The 24,787-nt window shown below is 40.3% G+C and overlaps 1 protein-coding gene across 1 annotated transcript; it reads right to left on the reverse strand.

Annotated features, from left to right (window-relative positions):
- Nucleotides 1-757: 757 nt before the first annotated feature.
- On the reverse strand, nt 758-24,379 carry LOC125462662 (fibroblast growth factor 4A-like). The gene is made up of 4 exons (XM_059653214.1): nt 24,299-24,379; nt 23,830-24,142; nt 6,290-6,393; nt 758-5,227 (listed from the first exon to the last, which is right to left on the reverse strand). Exons 1-4 carry the CDS (start codon nt 24,377-24,379, stop codon nt 5,051-5,053), a joined length of 675 nt encoding a protein of 224 aa, XP_059509197.1. The 3' UTR covers nt 758-5,050.
- Nucleotides 24,380-24,787: the final 408 nt, after the last annotated feature.

Below are 24,787 nucleotides of genomic sequence, written 5' to 3' on the forward strand. Positions count from 1 at the left end.
ATTTGCCCTGTCCTTTAGATGATGTTATTTTGCAAGGCTATCAGGTCCACTTCAATGATCCTATGGCATTACTTGAAGGAGGGTAGAAATTTTCTCATGTATCCTGTAAACAAATACCAGTAAAGAAATGGTCTATCCAGCAATATCTCTCATTACCTTTGTGGTGTGTTGTTCATGTATAATGTCTATTCTCTTCGTAGTCTAGATATATTGTCACATATAAATCCATGTATTTTATGGAACTAATTCTGACTATTTCTCAGGGAGATAGAGGGATTTCACTGACGATCACCAGGAGTTCAAACGCAGCCCCCATATCGATCAGAGCTTCTCAACCAAAGTAACAGTACATGCTATTGCAGCACAGGTATTTGGAGTGAACACAAGGCAGTAGTTAATTGGAGACTGTCTTTTGATTGCAAATTTCTTGAGGTTTCCATTTTGAAATCAAGAGAACAAACAGAATGTTTTGACTAATTCAAACAACTTATTGCCTTGTATTCACTTTCAGATGTCTGTCACTCTCAATTACATTCCATTGTGTATACATTCTCTTCTATTCACAATCATTCTACATGAATAATAAATGATCATCAATTCTGTTGAACTACAATGCTGATACTGATGCCCACCATCCCCTCTGTGAGACTCACTAATTCAACTCACTTTGGAACTTACTGTTAGTGTTTTGTACCAAAGCAGCTACAAAAGTAGATGAAAGGATTTAAGCAGTTTCATTTAAAAACAGAAGCACCATTTCAAAAGATACATTTTAACAATAATAGATTTTAAAAACAATTCACAGAAAATTACATAAATCACAACTATACGCGTTGTAATATTTCAACTTCAAAGCAGTATAAATTTCAGCAGTTTACACTGTGCAGTAGAGATTTTGTTGATAAATTGCATTTAATCCCAAAATTATAGCAATTGTGTGCATTTTCAAATATGGTTAATTTTTAAGTAATACATGATAATACTACAAGTAAATATCACCCCCTACTTAACACCTTACCTAGAGTAACTCTCAAAAAAGGCAATATCAAATCCAAATGATATTATGTTGCAGCAATATTTACTTTTACAGGGTTCACTTAATGTTTTTGAAGTTCTGATTAATTGTTGCAACATATTTCATTTCATTAATACGAAGGTTGATATCAGGATTCAATGCATTTATTCAAGGTTCTGGCTAATAGGTAGGGAACTTATTTGGAAGAGGAACAATTGAGAATAAGACTAATACTGATCGCAAGGTACAACAAAACTATAAATCAGAGTCCAGTAAAATTCCACTGGACATTCTTAAAATATCTCATGCACCTTTTGATATTTCAACTAATGTGTGTTTGGCAAATCTCTCTTTCCCACCATCCTCCCCAAAATTCTTCATTCTCCTCTCTTCACGGCACTGACTCTTCAGTGGTGGAGGTCTACAGATGCTGGATCTCCTCTAGAACTTCACCAAGCTAGCTATTTATCATGTTTCAACCTGACCTGTGAAGCCTACAGATTTTTGCCTCTGGATTCACCAAGCTCCCAATCACCCCAAGCAAATGGAAGGAAAATCTTGGGCTGAATAGCAGCAAGTTATTTCTCCTCACCCAGGATTCACTCATTCAAGTACACACACAGATGGCCATCCCAGAAAAAGGCACCATTTGCAAATAGCTGCAGAGACACAATGTACAAAACAAATGTAATTGCTCAATAATAACGTCCTCATTAATAGCTAATTAAGGATTTCAGTCGTGGTCTGTCAGTGAAAATAACAAAGGTATTGAATTATTTAAAGATATTGCAACAGTTGAGTTTTATTAGGAAGATCTGCTCGGTGTGCTGTTTGTAGGAAAGTGTGTGGAGACAGGAGCTCAGTTAACATTGATTGAAATGTGATTTTTCTTCAGAACTGGTTTCAGAAGAAGAGCTACACTGAACTCTGTTTCTCTTTCCACTGATGCTGCCAGACCTACTGAGTATCTCCCAATCTTCTGTAGTTTGCTTTTATAAGATTGTTTCGGTATTCTTTTTAACAAATAACAGAGCAAATCATTAAATTAAATAAGCCAGAAAAAAAGCTTTTTGGCCCAATGCATTTGATAAAGCAATCTATTTCATTCCCTTTCTCTGCTCTTTCCCTTACCCTTGGAAAAGCATTCTTTTGCAAGATTCAAGCTTCATCTCTTCCCATTTGATAGTTACTATTGAATAAGTTTCCAACAGTTTTTCGGGTAGTAACAATTCACTGTGAAAATTCTCCCAATTAGTGCAATTGGCCAAGATGCACCTACTGCTGTATTTGAAATCGAATCATGTGGTACCTCACTGCCTTAAAATTGCAAAGTATCTGTATATCTGTATCTGCTATCTGTAGGTAAGCTAACCAGTGTGCTCAACATCTTTCTTTCTATAAACCACTATACTGTGGGCACTAGTGTCTAGATAGGATGCTTATTTCTTTTGCACACTGATAGCAATTTACTGGCTTCAGATGCTCCTATGCCTGGGGCAGCAAATCCCAGTAAACCAGCACTGGAGCTGTTCCCTCAGCACCACTATTTCAAATTCAATATTTATATCATTATGCATTTAGCATTAAAGGCATTTTATATTTAATTTGCTTATCTTAGAAATGAATTGTCAACAGCATGTCCAATAGCAATTTTTTTGCTCTAGGCCTGAAGCATACTCATCCTTTTTTCACCTTTGATGTTTCTGAGGCCCATCTGCTGAAAGAGCCCAGGCAAATTCCTAACTGTAACAAAAACAAAGAGAAAAAGAAATGATGAAAAGGTCCATGATTTATCATTCAGGAATGCCTTCAGCTGTTCAAAGACAGAAGTGGCATTTAATGGTTGCTGCAGGAAAGCCAATGGCATTACCTGCAAATGTCTTGGATATTAACAAAACAATGCCTTAAAATATCATTAATGAGGTTGGTAACCCACAAGAATCACTTACCATTGTGGTCAGTTTGGGTCTAGTTCTTACAAAGGCCATTACCAACAAGGTAACTATGTTTTTTTTCCCCTTACTAACATTTTCTGCTCCTTTCTACTGAAGGGTTTGATACTTCTCTGGGGTATGGTACCCATTGGATACCTTCCTGTGCCTGGTCAAAGCATTTACAACATGGTCATCAAGTTCATTAGTGGTGAAGCACCATCAAGATGGGGCACCAGGGATCCCCTTGAATCCAACTTAGTCTCACAGGCAATTCCTGAGAGTGTGGCTAACCATGGTGGAAGGAGGATTGATGTTGCTCCTTGTTGTACTGTTTCTCCAGATAGAAACCTGAGACACCAAGTGAATAATTTCTTAGGCTCTGCCCTATGCCCCAAAGTGGCGTGAAATCTGTCTAACACTATATATTGCTTCAGACATGTATATATATTTAGTCATTGGCCTAGACTAGGCATGAGGCATCTTCAAAATAAAGTGTGACCTCATATATCCTTACATATCTCCTTGTGAATTAGGAACAGAAGTAGGCCATTCAGCTCTTCGAACATCTCTACCATTCAATAAAATCATGGCTGATCTATTCGTGTTCCAAATTCCACATTCCCATTAACGCCTAATAATCTTTGATCCCTTTGCCTAACAAGAGTTTATTTATCTCTGCCTTAAAAATAGTCAATGAGACCATTTCTATTGCCTTCTGAGATAGAGTTCCAAAGTCACAACCCTCAGAGGAAAAAAAAATTCTCCTCATCTCCATCCCAAAAAGGATAACACTTAATTTTACAACAGTGTTAATCAGTGTCCCCTAGACCTGACTCACTCAAGAGGGTAAATGTCCTATCTATGATCACTTTGTCAAGACAATTCAGGATCTGTTAAAGTTCACCCCTTGCTCTTCTAAACTCTAATGAAAATGAGCCCAGACTCTCCAATCTTTCCTTATAAGACAACCATACACTCCAGTCTTCAGTCCAGTAAATCTCCCATAAACCGCCTCCCATGTGTTTACTTAAATAAAGAGGCCAAAACTTCGTAGTGTTTGAGATATCATCTCACCAAATTGAGACCAATTTCATTCATGGTGCTGCTCTGAGAGCACTGGGTTGGCTCTGTTTACCTATTATGGATGTGGCCAAGCAGATGGTGACCATCAGAAAGGCAAGCACATTTATTTTGAGCATTAACATAAAACCAGAAGAGCTGCAGAATCATCTTTGATATCTCCAAATCCACTTCAGGGTATTCACTATCCCCTCATCCCCATCAACCCTCACCGTCAAATCTCAGTGCCAATGCTGGCAAGGCATTTAGGCTGAACTTGATCATTTCTCACTGGGCATGATAGGCACTGGCTGCTCATGGAAACTAATGAATTTGGGCCTGTTTTTCGATGAAGCTTACAATTCCTGCTTAGCATGTGCATAGCCTGTATCCCGCCATCAACAAATTTCACTTGATGCAGCCAGAAACTTTTCAGATATTGAGTAGCCCAAAGATCTAGGGCTAGAAAGATGACAAAAATCTTCAGGAGGTGAATAATACACAGGAACAAACTAACAAAAAAAAGGAAGAAGAATTTCACCAACCTCCTGACATCTCCAAAAGATCCAACAATTACTTTGCTGTGTTACATCTGTCTTGACTCAGCTGGTTTAAGGTCAGAGGTCACTTTGGTGTAAGGCAGTTTGCACATCTCTAATTTATTGAACAAATGTTTTCCTCATGTATCTCTCTGATACAGAAAATTAGGTAATATACTACACTATTTCCTTTTGCCACTGATAACTGGTCTCTCAATTAACTTGTTGTTGTGGGGCTGACAATCCAATCCAACTAATACGGTGAGTGACTTTTTTACTATGCCCCAAATCATACTTTTTTTTAAAGCAGCATTAATGAAGTAGCTCACTTGTGTCAAATAACTATAAAAAGTGATACATATTTACAGGTTATGCTGTTTTCATATAAGTTAATAACTTAACATTCATCTACATATGTCCTGTACATGGTATAGTTTTCTGCAATCCTACTTCCATGAAAATGATGTCTTGTGATACTTCAAGTATCCAGTTGCCCCATTTCTTTACAATCTAGGCAAAAAATGAGTAACCCTCAGGATGGGTGAAACTTTGCTTCCTCTCTTTGCTCTTCCATGTTTGCTCAATGCTATGTACATCCCTCGGTACGTCTTTGATTCATACACGTTGTAGCGATTTGGCAAGAGTATTTCTCTGAATTCGCATTCATTATTGAAATCCACCTGAAAGAGAGTGTTTTTAATTAAAAAAAAATAAATGTGCCTGTTGATAATCATTCACATTTATTGTATCTGCAATGGTGTTTAATTAAGATAATGCATCTGACCTATTGTAGCTAATGTCCCGAAACAGTATCTTGCTCTGTAATGTGGACATCAAATCCACAAAAGCTTTATTACGTCCCACCAGTACGAGATGATAAGCAGAGCTTTTTTTCGCTCACTTACCCAACTATATCAAGCTAAATTTTATGATGATTGTTATTTTTTCTGTGGAATTAAAAAAAAACACTAAAGGACAGTAGAGCAATAGACTGTACAGTTACATGTTGGAGTAAATGCTTGAGGCAGACAGCGAGTTATCAATCTCGTTCATGGCATCAAAGGTGATACTGAGAAAAAGCAAGAGACATCTTCTTGAGAAGCGAGGCGCCAACTGCACAGTATTATGCTGTAGGTTGTGCATTCTGTTCCTGAGCTCTTGTGGTGCAGTGATAATGTCCCTGCCACTGAGCCATGAGGTCTGGGTGCAAGTCTCACCTGCTCCAGATGGTATGTAATGACAGGCAGATTGGCAAATATCTGTCTACCCTTTCCATATTTTCTATTTCCCTTGACTACCTACTTGTGCAGTAACACAGTCTGCAGAATTAAAAATGCAAACACTATTTAGTCTGTCTGAATTATCAAACCACTACATATTGAAATAACTTTATAGTTTCAAGACTTTTATAGTTATTAAAATCATGATCGGTCATTGATTATCATCATTTTTTCAACTCTTTTCATCTTATTTATTGAAAACTTGCCTCTTTACAATGGCCTGGTTAAATCAGTGTTAATTGGTAAAATTGCTCAGTAAAATGTGAAAGTCCTAAACTGAATAATTATCCTGGGGAGAAATAAAGGGTCACATTAGATATTCCCTCTGTCATTCACCAGGGAGCAACTTGTAAAATGAGCGACTGGAATGGAAATAGGTTATTAAGCTGATAATACAAATGCAATTTTTTTTACAATTCCATATATTACAACTGGAGGTCAGGATATGTTTAATTTACTTACCGATGCATACAGTCGGCCTTTGCTATTCATTGCAATGAAGGCACGAGTTTTCACTCCATACAGACTGACAACTCCCAACTCCACTGTAGAAATCATTAAGAGACCTAAATATATAAAATAAATATTATCAGTAGATGTTACTCTCAGTAACACAATTAATTCTTATCACTTTACTTGCAATGTCAGAATTAAAACAATGGACTGAATTATTTCATACCAGTGCTGAGCATTCGCACATTCAGTATGAGCGATATTTCTGGGTTTCTTCTTTGTGGTGCACTGAGTAAAGCTCTTCTCAGACTTAGAATTAAATCCTCCCTACTCAAATGATTGTCCTTTTATCTCTAGTTCCAGTCCTGAACCTGGTGACTGACTGCGAAACTATTGAACGGGTAACTGTCCCAGGACCATTAAGTTTAGAACATTTACAATTTTGAAGTGATGCATAAATTTGCATTAATTAGTGCCTAATCAGGTCTTCAGGGTTTACCCTATAATTCACAACCGATTGACTACTTTTAATTGTAGTCCCTCTCATGTTGGCTGTCAAATTGCATACCGGAAGGACTCACAAGCAGAAATATTTGATAATTTAGGTTATTGGAAGTGAAAGAGAATAAATTAAGAAAATCGAAGTGCTATTGGGTCTAACTATTTGGGGTGGCACAGTGGCTCAGTGGTTAGCACTGCAGCCTCACAGCACGAGCAACCTGGGTTTGATTCCAGCCTCGGGCGACTGTCTGTGTGGAGTTTGCACATTCTCCCCGTGTCTGCATGGGTTTCCCCCAGGTGATCTGGTTTCCTCCCACAGTCCAAAGATGTGCAAGCTAGATGGATTAGCCATGCTAAATTGCCTGTAGTGTTCAGGGGTGTGTAGATTAGGTCGGTTACAGGGGAACAGGTCTGGGTGGGATGGCCCTGAGCTTCAGTGTGGACTTGTGAGGCCAAAGGGCCTGTTTCCACATTGTAGGGATTCTATGATTCTATTTTTTTCCAGATTGGAATCTAAATGTGGTTTAAAGTATACCCAAAATAGATTCAAGAAATATTATAACTAGCGAGTTTTGAGAAGATTTGTAGCTCAGGTTGAGGTTCTGGATGTGAGTTTGCTCGCTGAGCTGGAAAGTTAGTTTTCAGATGTTTCGTCACCATTCTAGGTAACATCATCAATGAGCCTCCGGTGAAGCGCTAGTGTTATGTCCCGCTTTCTATTTATCTGTTTAGGTTTTCTTGGGTTGGTGATGTCATTTCCTGTTCTTTTTCTCAGAGGATGGTAGATGGGCTCCAAATCAATGTGTTTGTTGATGGAGTTCTGGTTGGAATGCCATGCTTCTAGGAATTCTCATGCGTGTCTCTGTTTGGCTTGTCCTAAGATGGATGTGTTGTCCCAATCAAAGTGGTGTTCTTCCTCATCTGTATGTAAGGATACTAGTGATAGTGGGTCATGTCGTTTTGTGGCTAGTTGATGTTCGTGTATCCTGGTGGCTAGCTTTCTGTCTGTTTGTCCAATGTAGTGTTTGTCACAGTTCTTGCAAGATATTTTGTAAATGACATTCGTTTTGCTTGTTGTCTGTACAGGGTCTTTTAAGTTCATTAGCTGCTGTTTTAGTGTGTTGGTGGGTTTGTGGGCTACCGTGACGCCAAGACGTCTGAGTAGTCTGGCAGTCATTTCCGAAATGTCTTTGATGAGACATGATCGACTATCAACTAGTATCCTTACATACAGATGAGGAAGAACACCGCTTTGATTGGGACAACACATCCATCCTAGGACAAGCCAAACAGACACACGCACGAGAATTCCTAGAAGCATGGCATTCCAACCGGAACTCCATCAACAAACACATTGGCTCCAAATCAATCTACCATCCTCTGAGAAAAAGAACAGGAAATGACATCACCAATGCAGGGAATGACATCACCAACCCAAGGAAACCTAAACAGATAAATAGAAAGCGGGACATAACACCAGCACTTCATCGGAGGCTCACTGATGATGTTACCTAGAATGGTGACGAAACCTCTGAAAACTAACCTTCCAGCTCAGCGAGCAAACTCACATCCAAATATTGTAACAAAATGTATTTAATGTTCCAGCCTTAAGCCTGTCTGGGTGAGGAATAAAATTGTCACATTTACAAAATTGTTTTATTTCTTACCACAAAATAATTACTTTAGCCACTGATGCACTAAACTGTTTCTATCCTGTCTCCTGAAGGGGTTAAAAATTAAATGTTTTCAGGAAGTAATGAACTAGTTGTTGAAATTAACAGATTTGACTGTCACATCATGTGCCTGAGAAAGGAATCAAGCTCTTTAACTCCAGTCCAAGCATTTTGTCTGTTTTAACGTTAAAAGTGTTTGAATGCTTAGTCTTTTTGAGTTTTAAGAGTATGTAAACTGACTTTGTCCCAGATAATTTTTAAATAATTTTTCCTGGGCAGCCTTGTAAAGGTTGAATAGTTTGACTGAATTTGACAAAAACCACTACTGATAACCACCAGACCCTGCCAAACCTTTTTTTTATACTTTCATGGGATAGGCATCACTAGCAAGGCCAACATTTGTTATCCATCCCAGTCGTCCTCAAAAATGTTCCAGTGAACTATCTTCTCAAATCACTGGTGTCCATCTGGTACACCCATTTTAAAGGAAGGGAGCTTCAAGATTATTTTCCATCGGCAGTGAAGGTCCAGCAATGCAGTCCCAGCTCAGTGTGGTATGTGGTTTTCAGAGGAATCTGCAGGTGGCAGTGTATTCACTGCTGGCTATCCCTGTCCTTCTCATGGGTAGAGGTCGGGAGCTTGAAGGTACTGTCACACGAGGCTTGACGAGTTGCTGGCATGCATCTTGTAGATAGTGCACACTGCTGCAACTGGGCATTGATGGTGATGGACTGAGTCTTTATGAATAATATTTACAGCTTATCTTTCTACTTTCTAAATTAACTACTTTTCAAGTGACGTCATTGGTGTAATGTAGGATATGTGGCAGTCGATCTGCACAATGCAAATGTGATAATGAGCGGACAATCTCTTTCCATGATTTGATTCAGGAAGAGATATTGGCCAGGGCACCAGGGATAATTATCCTGCTGTGCATTGAAACAATGCCATGGCAACTTTTACATCCACTTTAAAGATGTGCAGGTTACGTGAATTGACCATGATAAATTGCCCATAGTGTCCCGGGGGGTGGAGGCTAGGTGGATTAACCATGGGAATGGGGGAGGAGGGAGGATGCAGGGTGCGGGTTAAACGGTCTTTGAAGGGTCAGTGTGATCTCAAAGGGCTGAATGGCCTGGTTCCACACTATAGGGATTCTGTGGTGCAATGAACAGGCTCGGGAGGCCTTAGTCATCCATCTGAAAGACAGCACTGCTAACTGGGCAGCACTGCTTCAGTACTGCACTGGAATTTTGGTCTTGATTTTTATTTTGTCATGATCACTAAAGGTATGTCATATTCTTAACTTTAAATATGGACTCTATTAAGTACAAAACTTCCTGGAACAGTCTTTTGCTTTTAAAATGGGCACTTAAAAAGGCTGCTATGATAGCTGTTGACGGTAAGGTGACATTTGTAATTTCTGCATAGACTCAGAAGTATCTCAGTTCCTCAGAAAATTTCTAATTGTGTTACCAAGGGTTGAGTATCGTCCTTGAATAGACATTTTTGGAATTCATTCCTCCTGCTGTTTATGGGCTTGGTCCAAACTCAAAATCTATCAACTAGATTTTACGCCCCTGAGCTCAAAACTTTAAAAAAGCTGTAGAGAAGCCAATCAAATCATAAATAGTGTGTACGGTGGCCATCTGCTCTTCATTATATAGCAATGACTTTTAACATTAGGCCATTTCAGGTGGACAACAGAAGTATGAATCAAGTAACAAAGTGAATACAGATAATGAATCTTATTAGCCAATAGTTAATTTGCAAGCAACAACTGTAGAGACACCAGCAAAGAGGGTAGTGATGGCTATGTTATTAAAAATGGAGACTCAGCATCTATAAGCCAGTTCTTTCTCAATTTATCAATACAGAAATCTGACATCCTGGTAAAGAAGACTATAAATAATCACATCAGAACCTGATGAATACCTGTCGTTTTAAGGGAATTCTGCAATAATCCTAATATAATACTTTGGTTATTGAGCCTTCTCAGGCAACCCTAGAAAACTTTTGTTACTGTCACCTGCAATGCATCTTTTTCTTAGGACAAGCCAAGCATTTGAATTATGAGCAGACTTTTTTTTTAGTCATTTGTAAAATCATACTGTCTTTCTTAACTGTATTCTTTCTTGAATGTGTGTGTTTGTTTGAGTATTGCCAAGTGAGTAACATAGCATTAGACTTTCAAAGGAATGCATGAATAAATAATTGTCTTTATTTAAACTCATAAAAACTTGATGCTGGTTGCTCAAATTGACCATACATTGAGGGCTTGAGAAGCAGGCACATCATTTTCAACACGGATTGCATGCTGAAAGGGAAGGGAACTTGTCTTTTAGTTCTCTCTCATGCCTGTCATTATTTTGCTCAAGGCCTAGAAGTAGGATTTGAACCCAGAACATCAGGGACATGATTACCACCAACTAAGCTACAGTCAACACCTGAAGAGTGTAAGGATGAGAGAACAAGAGACAGAGCAAGACAGCAAGTACAAGAGATCATCCATGGATAGCCAAACAACAAACTCGCACAGAATGTTAATATTTAAATGTTTTTAACTGAGAGTTGCTACAACACCCAACTGAAGCTGTGGTTGGTAGGCTGAGAACATTTTCAAGTCCAAATCTCTCAAGTGAACTGTGGGCATCAAGAAGAAAGCTGCGCTCTGCTTCCAAATCAAGAGAGAACAGAAAATCTGCTGGTTCCACCCAGATAGATGGAAAGGTCAAGCCTGTGGAAGGGGTTTCTGGGTAGGGGTGGGTAAGGTGAGTCAGGTGCAAATGATTCCCAGGTGAGGCACTAGTCAGGGAGGGAGCAGCAATATTTTTACGCAGCTGAACGGTGGCTCAGTGGTTAACACTGTTACCTCACAGTACTAAGGACAAGGGCTCGATTCTACCCTTGGGTGACTATCTGTGTGGAGTGTGCACATTCTCCCTAATTCTGCCGGGTGCTCTGATTTCCTCCCACAGTCCAAAGATGTGCAGAGCAGGTGGACTGACCATGTTTTTCAGTGATAATGGGAACTGCAGATGCTGGAGAATCCAAGATAATGAAATGTGAGGCTGGATGAACACAGCAGGCCCAGCAGCATCTCAGGAGCACAAAAGCTTTTCAGAGCATTGGTTTGGGCCGAATGGCCTGTTTCCTCACTGTAGGGATTCAATGGGAAGCAGAGGGAGCATTTCACTTTTTCCTTCCCCACAAAACGCAAACTGAAAGTGGTTTTGGAAGTTTCTGAACAGGCATCTGGTAGTTTTTTTTAAGGAGCCTGATCAGGCTTGTCACTGCCTGGCACAAACAGGTTGAGCCTGTGCGGTCACAATCTGCCCACTCACACATCAGAATGGCAGACAGGGCCTTTTTTAAAAAAACTTTAGTTTGTTTAAGTGTGTAAATTTGAGGTCTTAACCTATCTCACACGTAATACTAGTGGGCCATGTACAGGTCTGCCATAAAATTACAGCAGATAGATTTTGTGCACCCAGGGTCAAAGTATAACATCCTCCATTTGATTATCCATAGCTGTTCTTTTAGGTAATATACAGTGGGTAGTGGTTGAAAAGCCCTTGGTGTCAAATCTAGTTTATGCTAAATTTTACTGTTATTATGCAATGATTGATTATTTCCTGTCTTAAGGAATAGTTTCACTGTTTCTAGTGTAACTGTACAATTGCCAGTATCTGTTCACTTAATCTTTTCTTTCATATAAATTTGTATGTTATACTGTAACCTAATCCACTGCCTTCAGAAATCAAACAAGGTTATGCAAAGCCACCTGAAACACCAATTATGTTGAATTATAGTAGTAAGAGTTTTCCTGTAATTGCTATTGGCATAAAATGACAAAAAGTAGAAACTTTTGAACTCAGGACATCCTGAAATGTTTCACAGTTGTTGAAGTGCAGGGGGTCCCCAATGAACGAATGACTGACTTACAAATGCTCATAGTTACAAGCATATTTACATACAGGATGTAAATTTAAAGATCCAACATACAAACATGACCTGTACTTACAAATGGCTTCTTCAAATTGTCTTGCATTGAGTTCCTACTAGCAAATGCACTCAAGAATAGACCCCATTCGCAACCTGGGGACTGCCTGTAATATTCTGAAGTGTCAACATTGTTTATAATGGAAACCTTTTGCTGTGGTGAGTAGCTTCCTACACTCTGAGCCAGAAGCTCCAATTTCAAGTCATACTCCAGGACTTGTTAGCACAAGGAAGGTGTATTCATAATATCAACCACATAGGTTGAGTTCCAGCCTGCATTCCTTCCAACATGTGGCAGGTGCTAAAGACAGGAAAGCTTCCTGGTCAGCCATGTGACAGAAAATACTGGGAGCCTCTACCATTACTTTGTAGGTTGATAGCTCCAGACTAATAAACATGTGCATGTTGCCCCAGCAACTTGGACTCCGAGTGAGCTGTAACATCTACCACCAACCACTAATATAATGTAGGAATTATGACAGTCAGCTTGACCACAAAAATGTGACAATAGTCAGAAAATCTATTTTTAGGTATTGGTTAAAGAATAAACATTGCCAAAACTGCCCTGCTCTTCAATAGAAATAATAAACACTGGAAATACTCAGCAGAGGGGAGAAACAGTTAATATTTCATGCCACAATGACTCATCATTGCAGCCAAATCTCCACTGGTCTTCTTTAATGTCGCAGTTTAATGTCTCCTGCAAAAAACTTACAACAGACCATTCGTAGGTTTCCCTCAGCTCTACAGTGGGAGTATCAAGGCAGGTCTTGTGCTTAAGTCCTTCAAGTGAGGAATTAGAATTTGAACAGAAGAATGATCTGAGATGGTGAGTCTGAGAGATAAAATATATCCAGCATAAGAAATCAAAGTATAAAAAGAACACCATTCATAGCCACTCGTGTCAGAAACTATTATCATTAAAATTTCTGAACATTAATGTGATACAACTACTCTTACTCCATCCATACTATGTCTGGGAATCAACGTTGCATGATTTCTTCTGATATTCAAATATTATTCCTACAATTTATTCCACCGATAGTCTGTAATTTTTTTTTGAAAAAAGATAAATGCAAGTTTATATGGTTTATTTCAACATTGAATCAACTTAAAATGAGCATGCTGAATGCCAAAATATATAATTTCAAATACATCCCATCACCCACTCGAAAAGACTTTCTCAGTTGTTTATCACTTGATTTTAAAGAATCCATGCTTCATTCATCGACCTCAGCATTCTCTCACCTTCCTCAGTTTAAAGTGAACTATCATGAAAATACGTATACTTCTTACTTTATCCAGAAAGGGAACTTCCTCATGCAGTCTCCTGACAAGATTTTCTTTTCTTTGTCCATGCTTCTTCTATACAATAACTTTCCTGGGATGGGCCTGACACCTCAAGCACAACGTTCTACTTCCTCTGCATAGAGAAGGATTTCATTCTTCGATTAACACTTTGGGGTACCTGTAAGAAGCATTGATCTCTAATGCTGAGATTCTCAATGGCTTTACCATGTCTCTATCTCCAGGCTTTCAAGCAGATACACATCCAGCATCTTGGGTCAAAGATAATGAGCATTCCAATGATCTTCACTGTGCTGTTAGTTTTTTTCTCCCAGTTAGCACCATGACGGCAATATAACGGTGCCAACACCTACAAAAGCCAACAAAATTTCTTGCAACATTTAATTCCTCTTGAAGAAAATGCAGCCAACAATCTTGAGACTTTGGCTTTCACAAAATAAGGGGCTGGATTTAATGCTTAATAATTTAACAATTTATTGACCTTATCCACTAAACCATGGGCCATGTGTCAGTCTCCTGATGGTGTTAAACCTCTCCTGATTAAAGTAGGAGGGCAGAAGAAAACAGTGATGTCAATCAGGCTTATCCATTAGCTCTCTGAAAGCAAACACCTGGACAAAGAGGAAATTCTTCTTTATTCGGAACTTTGATCCTGGCATCCTGAAGGGGTGGAGGTGCTATGAAAAGTCAATTCCTGTCCTTGCCTCTGATCCTCTTGTGCCTTATTTCTTATTAGACCCTACCACACACTCTATATCCCATCCTCACTCACCTTCGAGCTGGGATTTCTAGGCAATCCTGGACTTCTGATGTGGCATTGACAAGCAATGGACAATTGCCAATCTTTGACTCATGGCTGTTGGCTTGAGCCTGGGGTCTTGAATTCTGGGAACTGAGTATCTAAATATCTGGGGGCAGCTGATAAACATCTCCACAGAACTGATTATAGTTATCTGCTGACTATTCAGCTGTTGGGTGAGACACCTGTCAAGCCAACTTAATACCACCCTAAGTTATTTTCTGAGGAACTGGAAGATTTGAATATAGATCTTGCTGAAACATTTCCATTAATGTCATGAGGAAACCATTTACTAGAAGGTGTTGATTCTCATCCAAAATAAGAGCCTTGACCATGTTTTCTTCCTCTATTTTGTTGAAGTACCTGTGATTCACAGTACCTTGTCACAGTGGTATTGCACAGAGTAGCTGATCACTAGGGTGCGGAGGACTGGGGAGATATGGTAACCAATCACAGTATGGCATGCTGTGTTAACAGTCGTATAATCCACTCCTACCCTCCTCTGCTGAGACAAAATGTGACACAAAGAACAGCTTGAGAAGAAGGTCAAGGTGGCACTCTCCTTGTATGAATTCAACAATAGGAGTTACATGATACTAAAGGTAAAAGGTAAAGTTTCCAAAATCCTACCAGACTGTCAGGGGTGCTCTCTCATTAAACAGGGATGACTAGTAGTGGTTTATCGTGAGGGTCACCATGCCTCAGGCAAGGAGAATGATTGAGAAGGAGAGTCCTTCATGGTAACATCAGTGTGGAAACTGAACCTACACTGAAGGTTTCACTCTGCAATGCAAACCTGCTGCCCAGAGAAATGTTTCCTTAGGATGGTAACACGTGATTCTGAATGCTGATGCCATTTGTGCAAAAATATCAATAGTGTACTTGACAATTCTGCAATAACAAGTTATTGATAAGTTTCTTAGCTCTTCTCCATCTCCATTAATCAAGATTTTGGCTCTATACAGGATTGTATCATCCTGTGGAGCACCTTACTGAGACTCTCTGCACAGGTTATATAGTGACAGTGATTAGTCCAAAGTGATGTACACTGTTCCCACTTTAATTTCAGCCTCTCATGGAGATCTACAACACAGAGAAAGGCCCTTTGGCCCATTGTGTCCATGCTAGTCAAAAACAAGCACCTAACTATTTTAATCCCATTTTCTAGAACTTAGCCTATAGCTTTGTATGCTTTGGTATCACAAGTGCACATCTAAATACCTCTCAAATGTTAGGAAGGTTTCTGCCTCTACCACCCTTACAATTCCAGATTCCCATTAGTAGCTCGGTTGAAGACGCAATTTTACATTTCTTCAAACTAGAAGACTGAAGCCTGATGTTTTTGCTCATTCACATGATCATGTTTCTCCCCATGCAAAACTGTTACAAGTTTTAAGCTTATCAAAAACTGGACAGATATTAGCCATGAAGAGCCAAAACCAAGAAATTGATTGAAGGATCTGGAAAAAAGCAGCTTAAAAACTTCCATTTAGTTTAGATTAGTTTACGTCTACAACTTTTGGGTGCAGATGATTTGATTAATGTTTTTGACAACAGGCCAACTCGGGTAAAGTTCTTGGACTGTATGTCACACGTGATTTAGAGGCACACAATTTCCAGACCCTATTTGGAGAGGGCACCAAGTCCAAGGCTCTACTACCACCTAGTGTCCATACAAGACACAGAAATCAGCTGAACCCAGTCAAACAGCCAGGCTTAATGCAGTCCCACATTGTCTGCTTCAGACTGTGGTGAGGGACCGGGTTAGTGAATGGGGAAGAGAAGAAAAAATCAAGGTCACTTTTACAGAATGGCCTCTGCATTCCCTTATCTCCTATTGAGCACACCCATTTTAGAATACTACCACTACCACCCCTCCCTCTGCCGAAACGGCAGAACAGGATTCCCACATTTGGGATTTTTCCAGTGCTGCAACCTAACTTGACATTATAGTTCCTCTACTCGTGCCAAACAATGTTATGGGATCTTTCACCTTATGGGAGGAAAGAACCATGTAACATCTTTCAGTACAGCTACCAGCCTTTTAGTGGAATATTGGTCCCTGTCATGAGCTTTCTCTCATTTCACTTCACATCACACTATCCTTTTTATAACTTTCTCCTTCATGCACTTATCAACTTCCCCTTTGTTATATCTGTGCTATTGCCTCAATCATTCCATGTGATTGTCAAGTTCCACATTCTGAACACAATGAGTAAAGACATTTCTCTTTCATTTTTTTGTAGAATTCATTTGTAACTGTTATATACCAACGACTCCCTGCCCTCTCCCACAAGTGAAAACCATGCCTTTACTTTCAGATTCATATCTCCATAGTTTAAAGTCTCCATCTGGAGACTTTGCAGCCTCCAAGGAGAAGGGCCTCAGACTGATAATGGCAACAAAGACAGAACAGAACTGGAAACAGAGGAAGGTTAATATCAAACCATTGGAAAGGAATGTGAAGAAGATAAAAAGAATGAGCAAGATAAACTCTCTCTACAGAAAACAAAAAATCCTGAGTATTTGCCAAACGTGCACCAAAGGGAAAGAGAAAGACTACGATTAAGGAAGACTAGATAATAAAATGTGAGGCTGGATGAACACAGCAGGCCCAGCAGCATCTCAGGAGCACAAAAGCTGACATTTCGGGCCTAGACCCTTCATCAAGGGTCTAGGCCCGAAACGTCAGCTTTTGTGCTCCTGAGATGTTTCTGGGCCTGCTGTGTTCATCCAGCCTCACATTTTATTATCTTGGATTCTCCAGCATCTGCAGTTCCCATTATCACTGATAAAGGAAGACTTCCATCTTCATCATCTCGGTGGCACTCTGGCACTGGTCTTTTAGTAAACATGCCAGATTTTTATTCCAATGATTCCAATAACGACTGTGCAAGTTCTACTAGAAGCAACTGATCTGGTCTATTCTATTAGCACCTAGCTGCTGATATTGGAAATCTACCCTGGGAGGACAGCCACCAAACTCAGTAACATTTTCTTTATTGTGAATCTTTTATGGTTTCAGAATCACACTAACTAAAATTGCTATAAAAGAGAGTCATTTACAGAAGTAATTATATAGATTTGTACTTTTGGGTGGATAATTCTTTATGCTCTGTCACTATTTGCAAAAATATCCTGGCCCTAAGATATCCCATTGGGTCTTCAATATGAAGGTGAAGTGTTAGTGACAGCCCTTGACATCAAGGCCACATTTGACCAAGTATGGCATCAAGGGACTCTAGCAAAATTAGAGGTAAAGGCAATTAGGAAAAATTCTCCATTGGTTGGAGCTATATCTGGCACAAAAAAAATAGTTGCAGTTGTTGGAAGTCACTTATTGTGCCCACAGGATGTCACTGCAAGAGTTCCCCAGGAGTATATCTTTAGCTGCTGTGTCAACAACCTTCCTTCCATGAAAAGGAATAAAGTGAGAATGTTCACTGACGATTGCAAAATATTCAGCACCTGTCATATCTCCTCAAATACTGAATGGGTCCATGTCCAAAATGGTCCAAGACCTGGACAATATCCAGTTTTGGGCTGACAAGTGTTAAGTAATATTTGCATCACACAAGTTTCAGGTAACGACCACCTCCAATCAGGAAGAATGCATTATCCCTTGACATTCGATGTCGTTACAATTGCTGAATCCCCAACTATCAACATCCTGGGAGGCTACCATTGACCAGAAATGGACCTGGACGAGACATATAAATTCTATGGCTACAAGAACAGGCCAGATGCTATGAATCCTGCAGTGAGTAACTCACGCCTGGCTGCTCAAAGCCTGTTTACAGGGGGACAAGGCAGGTGTATGGTATCTACCCAATAATGTGGAAAATTGCCCAAGTATGTCCTGTACACAAAAAGCAGGGCAAATTCAACCAGAACAATCACTGCCTACTCTCGGTTTACTCTTAAATCATCAGTAAAGTGATGGAAGGTATCATCAACAGTGCTATCAGACAACACCTGCACAGCAACAATGTGCTCAATGATGCCCAGTTTGGGCTCTGCCAGGGTCACTCAGCTCCTGATCTCATTACAGCCCTGGTTCAAACATGGACAAACAAGCTGAATTCCAGAGGTGAGAGGAGAGTGACAGCCCTTGATATCAAGGCTGCATTCAACCAAGTGTGACATCAAAGAGCCCGAGCAAAACTGGCATCAATGTGTATTGGGGGCAAACACTCCAGTGGGTGGAGTCATACCTGACACAGAGGAAGATGGTCATGGTTGTGGGAGGTCAGTCATGTCAGCTCCAGTACATCTCTGCAGGAGTTCCTTAGGTGGTGTCCTAGGTAAAATCATCTTCAGCTGCTTCATCAATGACCTTCCCTCCATCAGAAGATCAGAAGTGGGGATGTTTGCCGGTGATTGTACAATGTTCAGCACCATTCATGACTCCTCAAGTACTGAAGCAGTCCTTGTTCACATGCAACAAGATCTGGACAATATCCAGGTTTGGACCGACAAGTGGCAAGTGACATTTGCGCCACACAAATGCCAGGCTATAACCATCACCAATAAGAGACAATCTAACCACCACCCCTTGACATTCAATGGTGTTATCATCACTGAATTCCCCACCATCAACATCCTGGTGTTTACCATTGATTGACCAGAAACTGGACACAATGCATTAACAGAATGGCTACAAGAGTAGGCCAGAAGCTGGGAGTACTGTGGCAAGTAACTCATCTCCTGACTCACCAAAGCCTGTCCACCATTTACAAGGCAGGAGTGTGATGGGATACTCCCCACTTGCCTGGATGAGTGCAGTCCCAACAACATTCAAGAAGCTTGACACCAGCCGGGACAAAGCAGACCGCTTGATTAGCATTATGTCCATGAGCATTCACTCCCTCTACCACCAACGCTCAGTACCAGCAGTGGGTACTATCCACAAGATGCACTGCAGAATTTCACCAAAGATCCTCAGACAGCACCTTCCAAACCCACAACAACTTCCATCTAGAAGGACAAGGGCAGCAGATATATGGGAATGCCACCATTCCAAGTTCCCTCCAAGTCACTCACCATGCTGACTTGGAAATATATCGCCAATCCTTCATTGTTGCTGGGTCAAAATCCTGGAATTCCCTCTCTAATAGCATTGTGGGTCAACCTACAGCAGGAGACTACAGCGGTTCAATAAGACAGCTTACCACCAACTTCTCATGGGCAACTCGGGATGGGCAAGAAATGTTGGCCAACCAGAAACGTCCACTTCCCACAGATGAATAGAAAAAGAAATGATGGAATGCTCCCCACTTGTCTGGAAGAGTGCAGCTTCAACAACACTCAAGAACTTGATACCATCCAGGACAAAACAACCCACTTGATTGGAACCTCATCAACAAACATTCACTCCTTCCATCACTATTGCTCAGTAGCATCAGTGGTGCGCTATCTACAAGATGAACTGCAGAAATTCATCCAAGATCCTTGGACAACTCCTTTCAAATGTACAAACACTTCCATCTGGAAGGACAAGGGAAGCAGACACATGGGAGCACAATCACCTGCAAGGTTCACTCCAAACCACTCACCATCCTGGGTCAACTTCCTGGAACTCCTTCATGGTATTTTGGGTATATCTAATTAAAATGGACTTCAGTTGTTCAGAGAAGGCAGTTCTTCACCACCTACTCAAGGGTGATCAAGGATTAGTAATAAATGATCATCCAGCTTGGGATGCCCACATCCCATGAATATCAACCAACACATAGGAAGTAATTTTGAAATTGGGCAATAACGTAAAAGGGTAATGATGGATCTTGCCCAAAATCAAAAGCACCATCACTGAGAATCAACATATCATCTAGCAATTGGCAAAACGTAGCAAAATGCAAGGTGAAGCCTCCATCCTCAAGTTATTCCAGGTATCGGCTCTTTACTTCAGATTGATGAAGACTCCATGCTTGTTCAACTGTCCATTTCAGTGACTGTTACTATCTAATAATCAACTGTAGGCCATCCTTCTCTCAACATTTCATCATGGTATTACTATTGTTAATCTTTCCACTATATCACTGAGCTGATCTTCTTGGCATTCAGTGCCTGCCATTAAACCCACTCCAGACCCCATTAAAAATGCAGAAGCCTGAATTCCCAGTTATGTATAACAAATACATGGGAGTAATTTTTGGGCTGGTAATCACATCTTAGGAGTCATGTAAATCTGTAAAGTTCATGTTGCCCTATGGATACCTTGTTGAGATGCCTGCTTGGTTATTTATTTCTGCGACTTCCTAGATGTCATCATTGTATCACTACAGTGTGGAAACAGGCCATTTGGCCCCTTAAGTCCACACCAAACATCTGAAGAGCATACCCCCCACCCTTTAACCCCACATTTCTCACAGCTAACCCACATAGTCTGCACATTCCTGAACACTATGGGCAATTTAGCACAGCCTGCACACCTTTGGACTGTGGGAGGAAAGCATTGCAGACACAGGGAGAATGTGCAAACTCTGCACAGTCACCTGAAGCTGGGATTGAACCCTGGGTCCCTGGTGCTATGAGGCAGCAGTGCTAACCACTGAGCCACCAAAGCACCCCATGTGTTTAATGATGGTACTGGGCTTGTACATGATTTTAGTCAGGACACTTTAGAAGTGATACGTGAACTTTGAAAAGGTTGTGCAGACGATTTACAACAATTATGGCGGAAACAAAAATCTGAAAGTTCTGAACTCAGCAGATCTGGCAGCATCTGTGGCAATAGACTTAATGTTTCGAGTCCAGTGACTCCTCATCAGAACTGAAAGCAGCTGGGAAATGGTGGTAATTACGCTAATGAGGGGATAGAGTTGGGGAGGGAATGGAATGAATCAAATAGATGCAGACAGAACCCAGGGAGAGAAAAAAGGTGAAACAGACAAAGGGATTGCTGATGCTGAGCAGTTAGAGAGATGGGCACTGACCATTATAATCATGTTGCTACACTATCCATGCAAACAGTATTTGATGTTAATTTAAAGTAGCATCTGGTTCTGTGTTCATTCCAAGGATTGAGCACCAATATATTCTGCACAAGGATCATAAATAAACAAATGTCAAGCATTTATATTCAGTATTTATTACAGGAAATGTCAAAAGATAAATTAAATCATTACAAGCTGCAAATGCAGTTCAGCCTCACACAAAGTATTCTTAGGATGCCCATTCATTTTGTAAGATGACGGTGGCATAATGGTCTTGTCACTGGACTAGTAAACTAGGGGTCCAGGTTAATACTGTGGTACTTCAATCCCAGCAGGTCATGGAACTTGAATCAATAAAAATCTGGAATTTAGAGCTGGCCTACTATTGACCATGTAACCATTGTAGATTGTTGCAATCATCTGCCTGTTTTACTGTCACAGAGTCATACAGCTGTACAGTATGGAAACAGACCCTGCAGTCCAAGTTCTCTAAACTGACTAGATATGCTGAATTACTCTAGTCCTATTTTCCAGCATTTGGCCCATATCCCTCTAAACCCTTCCTGTTCATATACCCATCCAGATGCCATTTAAATGTTGTAATTGTACTAGCCTCCGCCACTTCCTCTGGTCGCTCAATCCATACCTGCACCACCTTCTATGTGAAAACGTTGCCCCTTGGGGCGCTTTTAAATCTTTCCCTTCTCAATTAAGCCTGTGCCCTCTAGTTTTGAACTCTGCTAAACTGGGGAAAAGATCTTGGCTATTCACCCTATCTATACCCCTCATGATTTTAAGGAAAGAAAACTGCCATCCTTAATTGCACTAGCCTGTATATGAGACCAGACCCACAGCAATGTGATCGACTCCTAACTGCCCTCTGAAATGTCCTGTTGAGTCAGTCAGTTCAGGCAGCATGTCAGGAATGGGTAGTAAATGCTAGTCCAGCCAGCTATGTTCCATGAATATTTTTTAAAAAGTCAGCACTGCAATCAGAAAAAAGATATTCCTAATGTTCCTGGATTCCTGTTGTTTACAAAAAAGCTGGGCCAAAAATTGTTTAAATGCTACAAATACCAAAATTGACTGTAAAGATCCCAGCGCATTGATAAAGCTATTTACATTATCAAGAGTTGTTAATAAAACATGAAAATAAAATACACAATGAATGACAGAATTTGAACTATTGAACCACACTGCGTAAGAAAGTACGGTGTTTTTGCAAACAACACCTCTTTCACATCTACACACAGACATACGTTGGAACCTCACGTAATCTAATTTTAACCAAGCATTTTGGGGGATGGGAAGTTTGAGAAGAGGGTGGTGCGTGGGAGAGGAACGCTTTGGAGGTTGGCGGCAAGGGGAGTCTGATCAGAATAAAATACAGCCGACAATGCAGCACAAATAAACTCACTGCTGTTCCTGATTCCTTTCAGTATCAGCTGATCAGATCTTAGCTAAGGCACAATAAGCCTTATGTGAAAGCCAGGCTATGTCCAGAAAATTTCAATTTCCACTAACTGGCCAACTTCATTACAAGGTGTACGAATAATTTAAAAGTTACTGGTGTAGAATTGTTCACAGCAAATGCAAGAATAACAGTTCTACCCGGAAACAAGACGGGGAATGCCACACTGACATGCTCCGCTCTATTTATACTGTGTCCTTTTGGTCCACAAATTGCATTTTAACTATTTAAGGTCCACGTGTAACATCCAGCCACATTAAGTATGGTATTAACAAAAAAAAAGTTAACAAGCATTTCGCTTCTGCAGGTTTCTCTTGTTCTCTTTATAATGTTCAACATTATTTTTAAAGTGCAATTCTTGTTCCATTTCCATTGAAGGCTTTACTTGCACATGCTGCTGAAGACTAGTCAGGCACTCCAACGCATTTAACCCTTCAAAATCGTGAAGTTAAAACATTAGCAAAATTTACGTATAGCATTACTGGCCAACGATCTTAAGCTCTTTTGACATTACCAAGGAAACTTGAGGCAAGTGTGTCATTGTTATTAACCATCATGCGTCAATAACAGACTAACAAAAACACATTTCAGCATTCAGACTGGCATTTTCAAGAGGCTTTTCCTCATGGTGAAAGACTGCGGCACTTCAATCGAGACAAGACTGCAAAGTTTGGGATAACTTCCTGTTGCTTCTCAGGTAGGGGGTCAACACAGAGAGATGATGCTTCTTTAAATCCTGCAGAAGGTATCTGTGCAATGCACGAAATTGCCTGAATAGATGCTTGTCTAACAAAAGGTTGCAAAGAATTAGCAGTAACTGGATTAGATTTTTTAAAAAGAAAAAGATGCTGACTACCTACTGTACTGGTTTTCAGTGTGTGTTCCATTAATTTGTCCACCAGCCGTGATTTGGAGATGAAACCCGATGCCAACATTGCAATAAAGCCTCCTCACTCTCTTGATTCCAGTGAAATAGTCCCTGTCCCAGCCGAGGTCTAATTTCCTCCCAGAGATCGGATACAAGGACCTGGAGAACAGAGTCTCCCATCTCCCTTCCAAGCTCCCCCTGGCTTTCGTTGCTATTGGAGCCTGGGAGGCTATACCAGTCAGAAGGCCGAGGAGAACAACTGGCCAGGTCCAGTCGAGAGTCGCCTGGTGGAACATTCTAATCAACTTAAACCAACACGTGGGTGAGGAATTGATACACTAAAAATAACCGAGCTTCTAGATTTTCAGTCTGAAGTCTGTCAGTGCTCTCTTTATTTTTGGAGCCTGTTTAAACGTACTGCTGACACACACAAAATCCAAACAGAATATTAAATAAAACACCTTTAACGCAGTCATTATATTGGTGATTAAACTTGGTGGCCAATAGGTTTCGCGTTTAATGCATCCAGTGATGTCATACATGTTGGCTTTTGACATTTAGAAGCTGACTCTCGAGATTAAAATAAAAAATAGAATGCGCATTTCTGGAAAGTATAGTGTTTGTTAATTTGACGTCTATTTATTTTAGATCGATGATGTAGAGGCTCGCAATGCTGGCAATGCAGTGCATCACCTCATGTTACTGTAGAGGACCAGTCTGATGCTGTTGTGAAGTGAATACAGCAAAAGTGCTATGTATACACAGCAAGAATCTCTGAAAATAAAGAAATTGCAATGAATTATTCGCACAGGTTCCTGTCAGATTAAATGACACCTGCGTTCAACTTGTGCGTAAAATGCCAATACCGTTCATCCACTGCAAGGGGAATAGTTTTGAAACTATGCACCCAGATTGAAGCAAGTCACCACCCTTCACTGATTGTGACACAT

This window comes from Stegostoma tigrinum, chromosome 21, assembly GCF_030684315.1.
Source record: "Stegostoma tigrinum isolate sSteTig4 chromosome 21, sSteTig4.hap1, whole genome shotgun sequence".
NCBI classification, from domain to species: domain Eukaryota; kingdom Metazoa; phylum Chordata; class Chondrichthyes; order Orectolobiformes; family Stegostomatidae; genus Stegostoma; species Stegostoma tigrinum.

What these genes read in the sequence shown, in the direction of transcription:
- LOC125462662 (XM_059653214.1), bottom strand. Translation starts at nt 24,379, where the DNA reads ATGTATGACATCACTGGATGCATTAAACGCGAAACCTATTGGCCACCA. An exon ending in ATATAATGACTGCGTTAAAG is followed by an intron (nt 24,143 to 24,298) that starts GTGTTTTATTTA and finishes TGTTGGTTTAAG; the next exon opens with TTGATTAGAATGTTCCACCA. An exon ending in AAGGCCGACTGTATGCATCG is followed by an intron (nt 5,228 to 6,289) that starts GTAAGTAAATTA and finishes ACTCTCTTTCAG; the next exon opens with GTGGATTTCAATAATGAATG.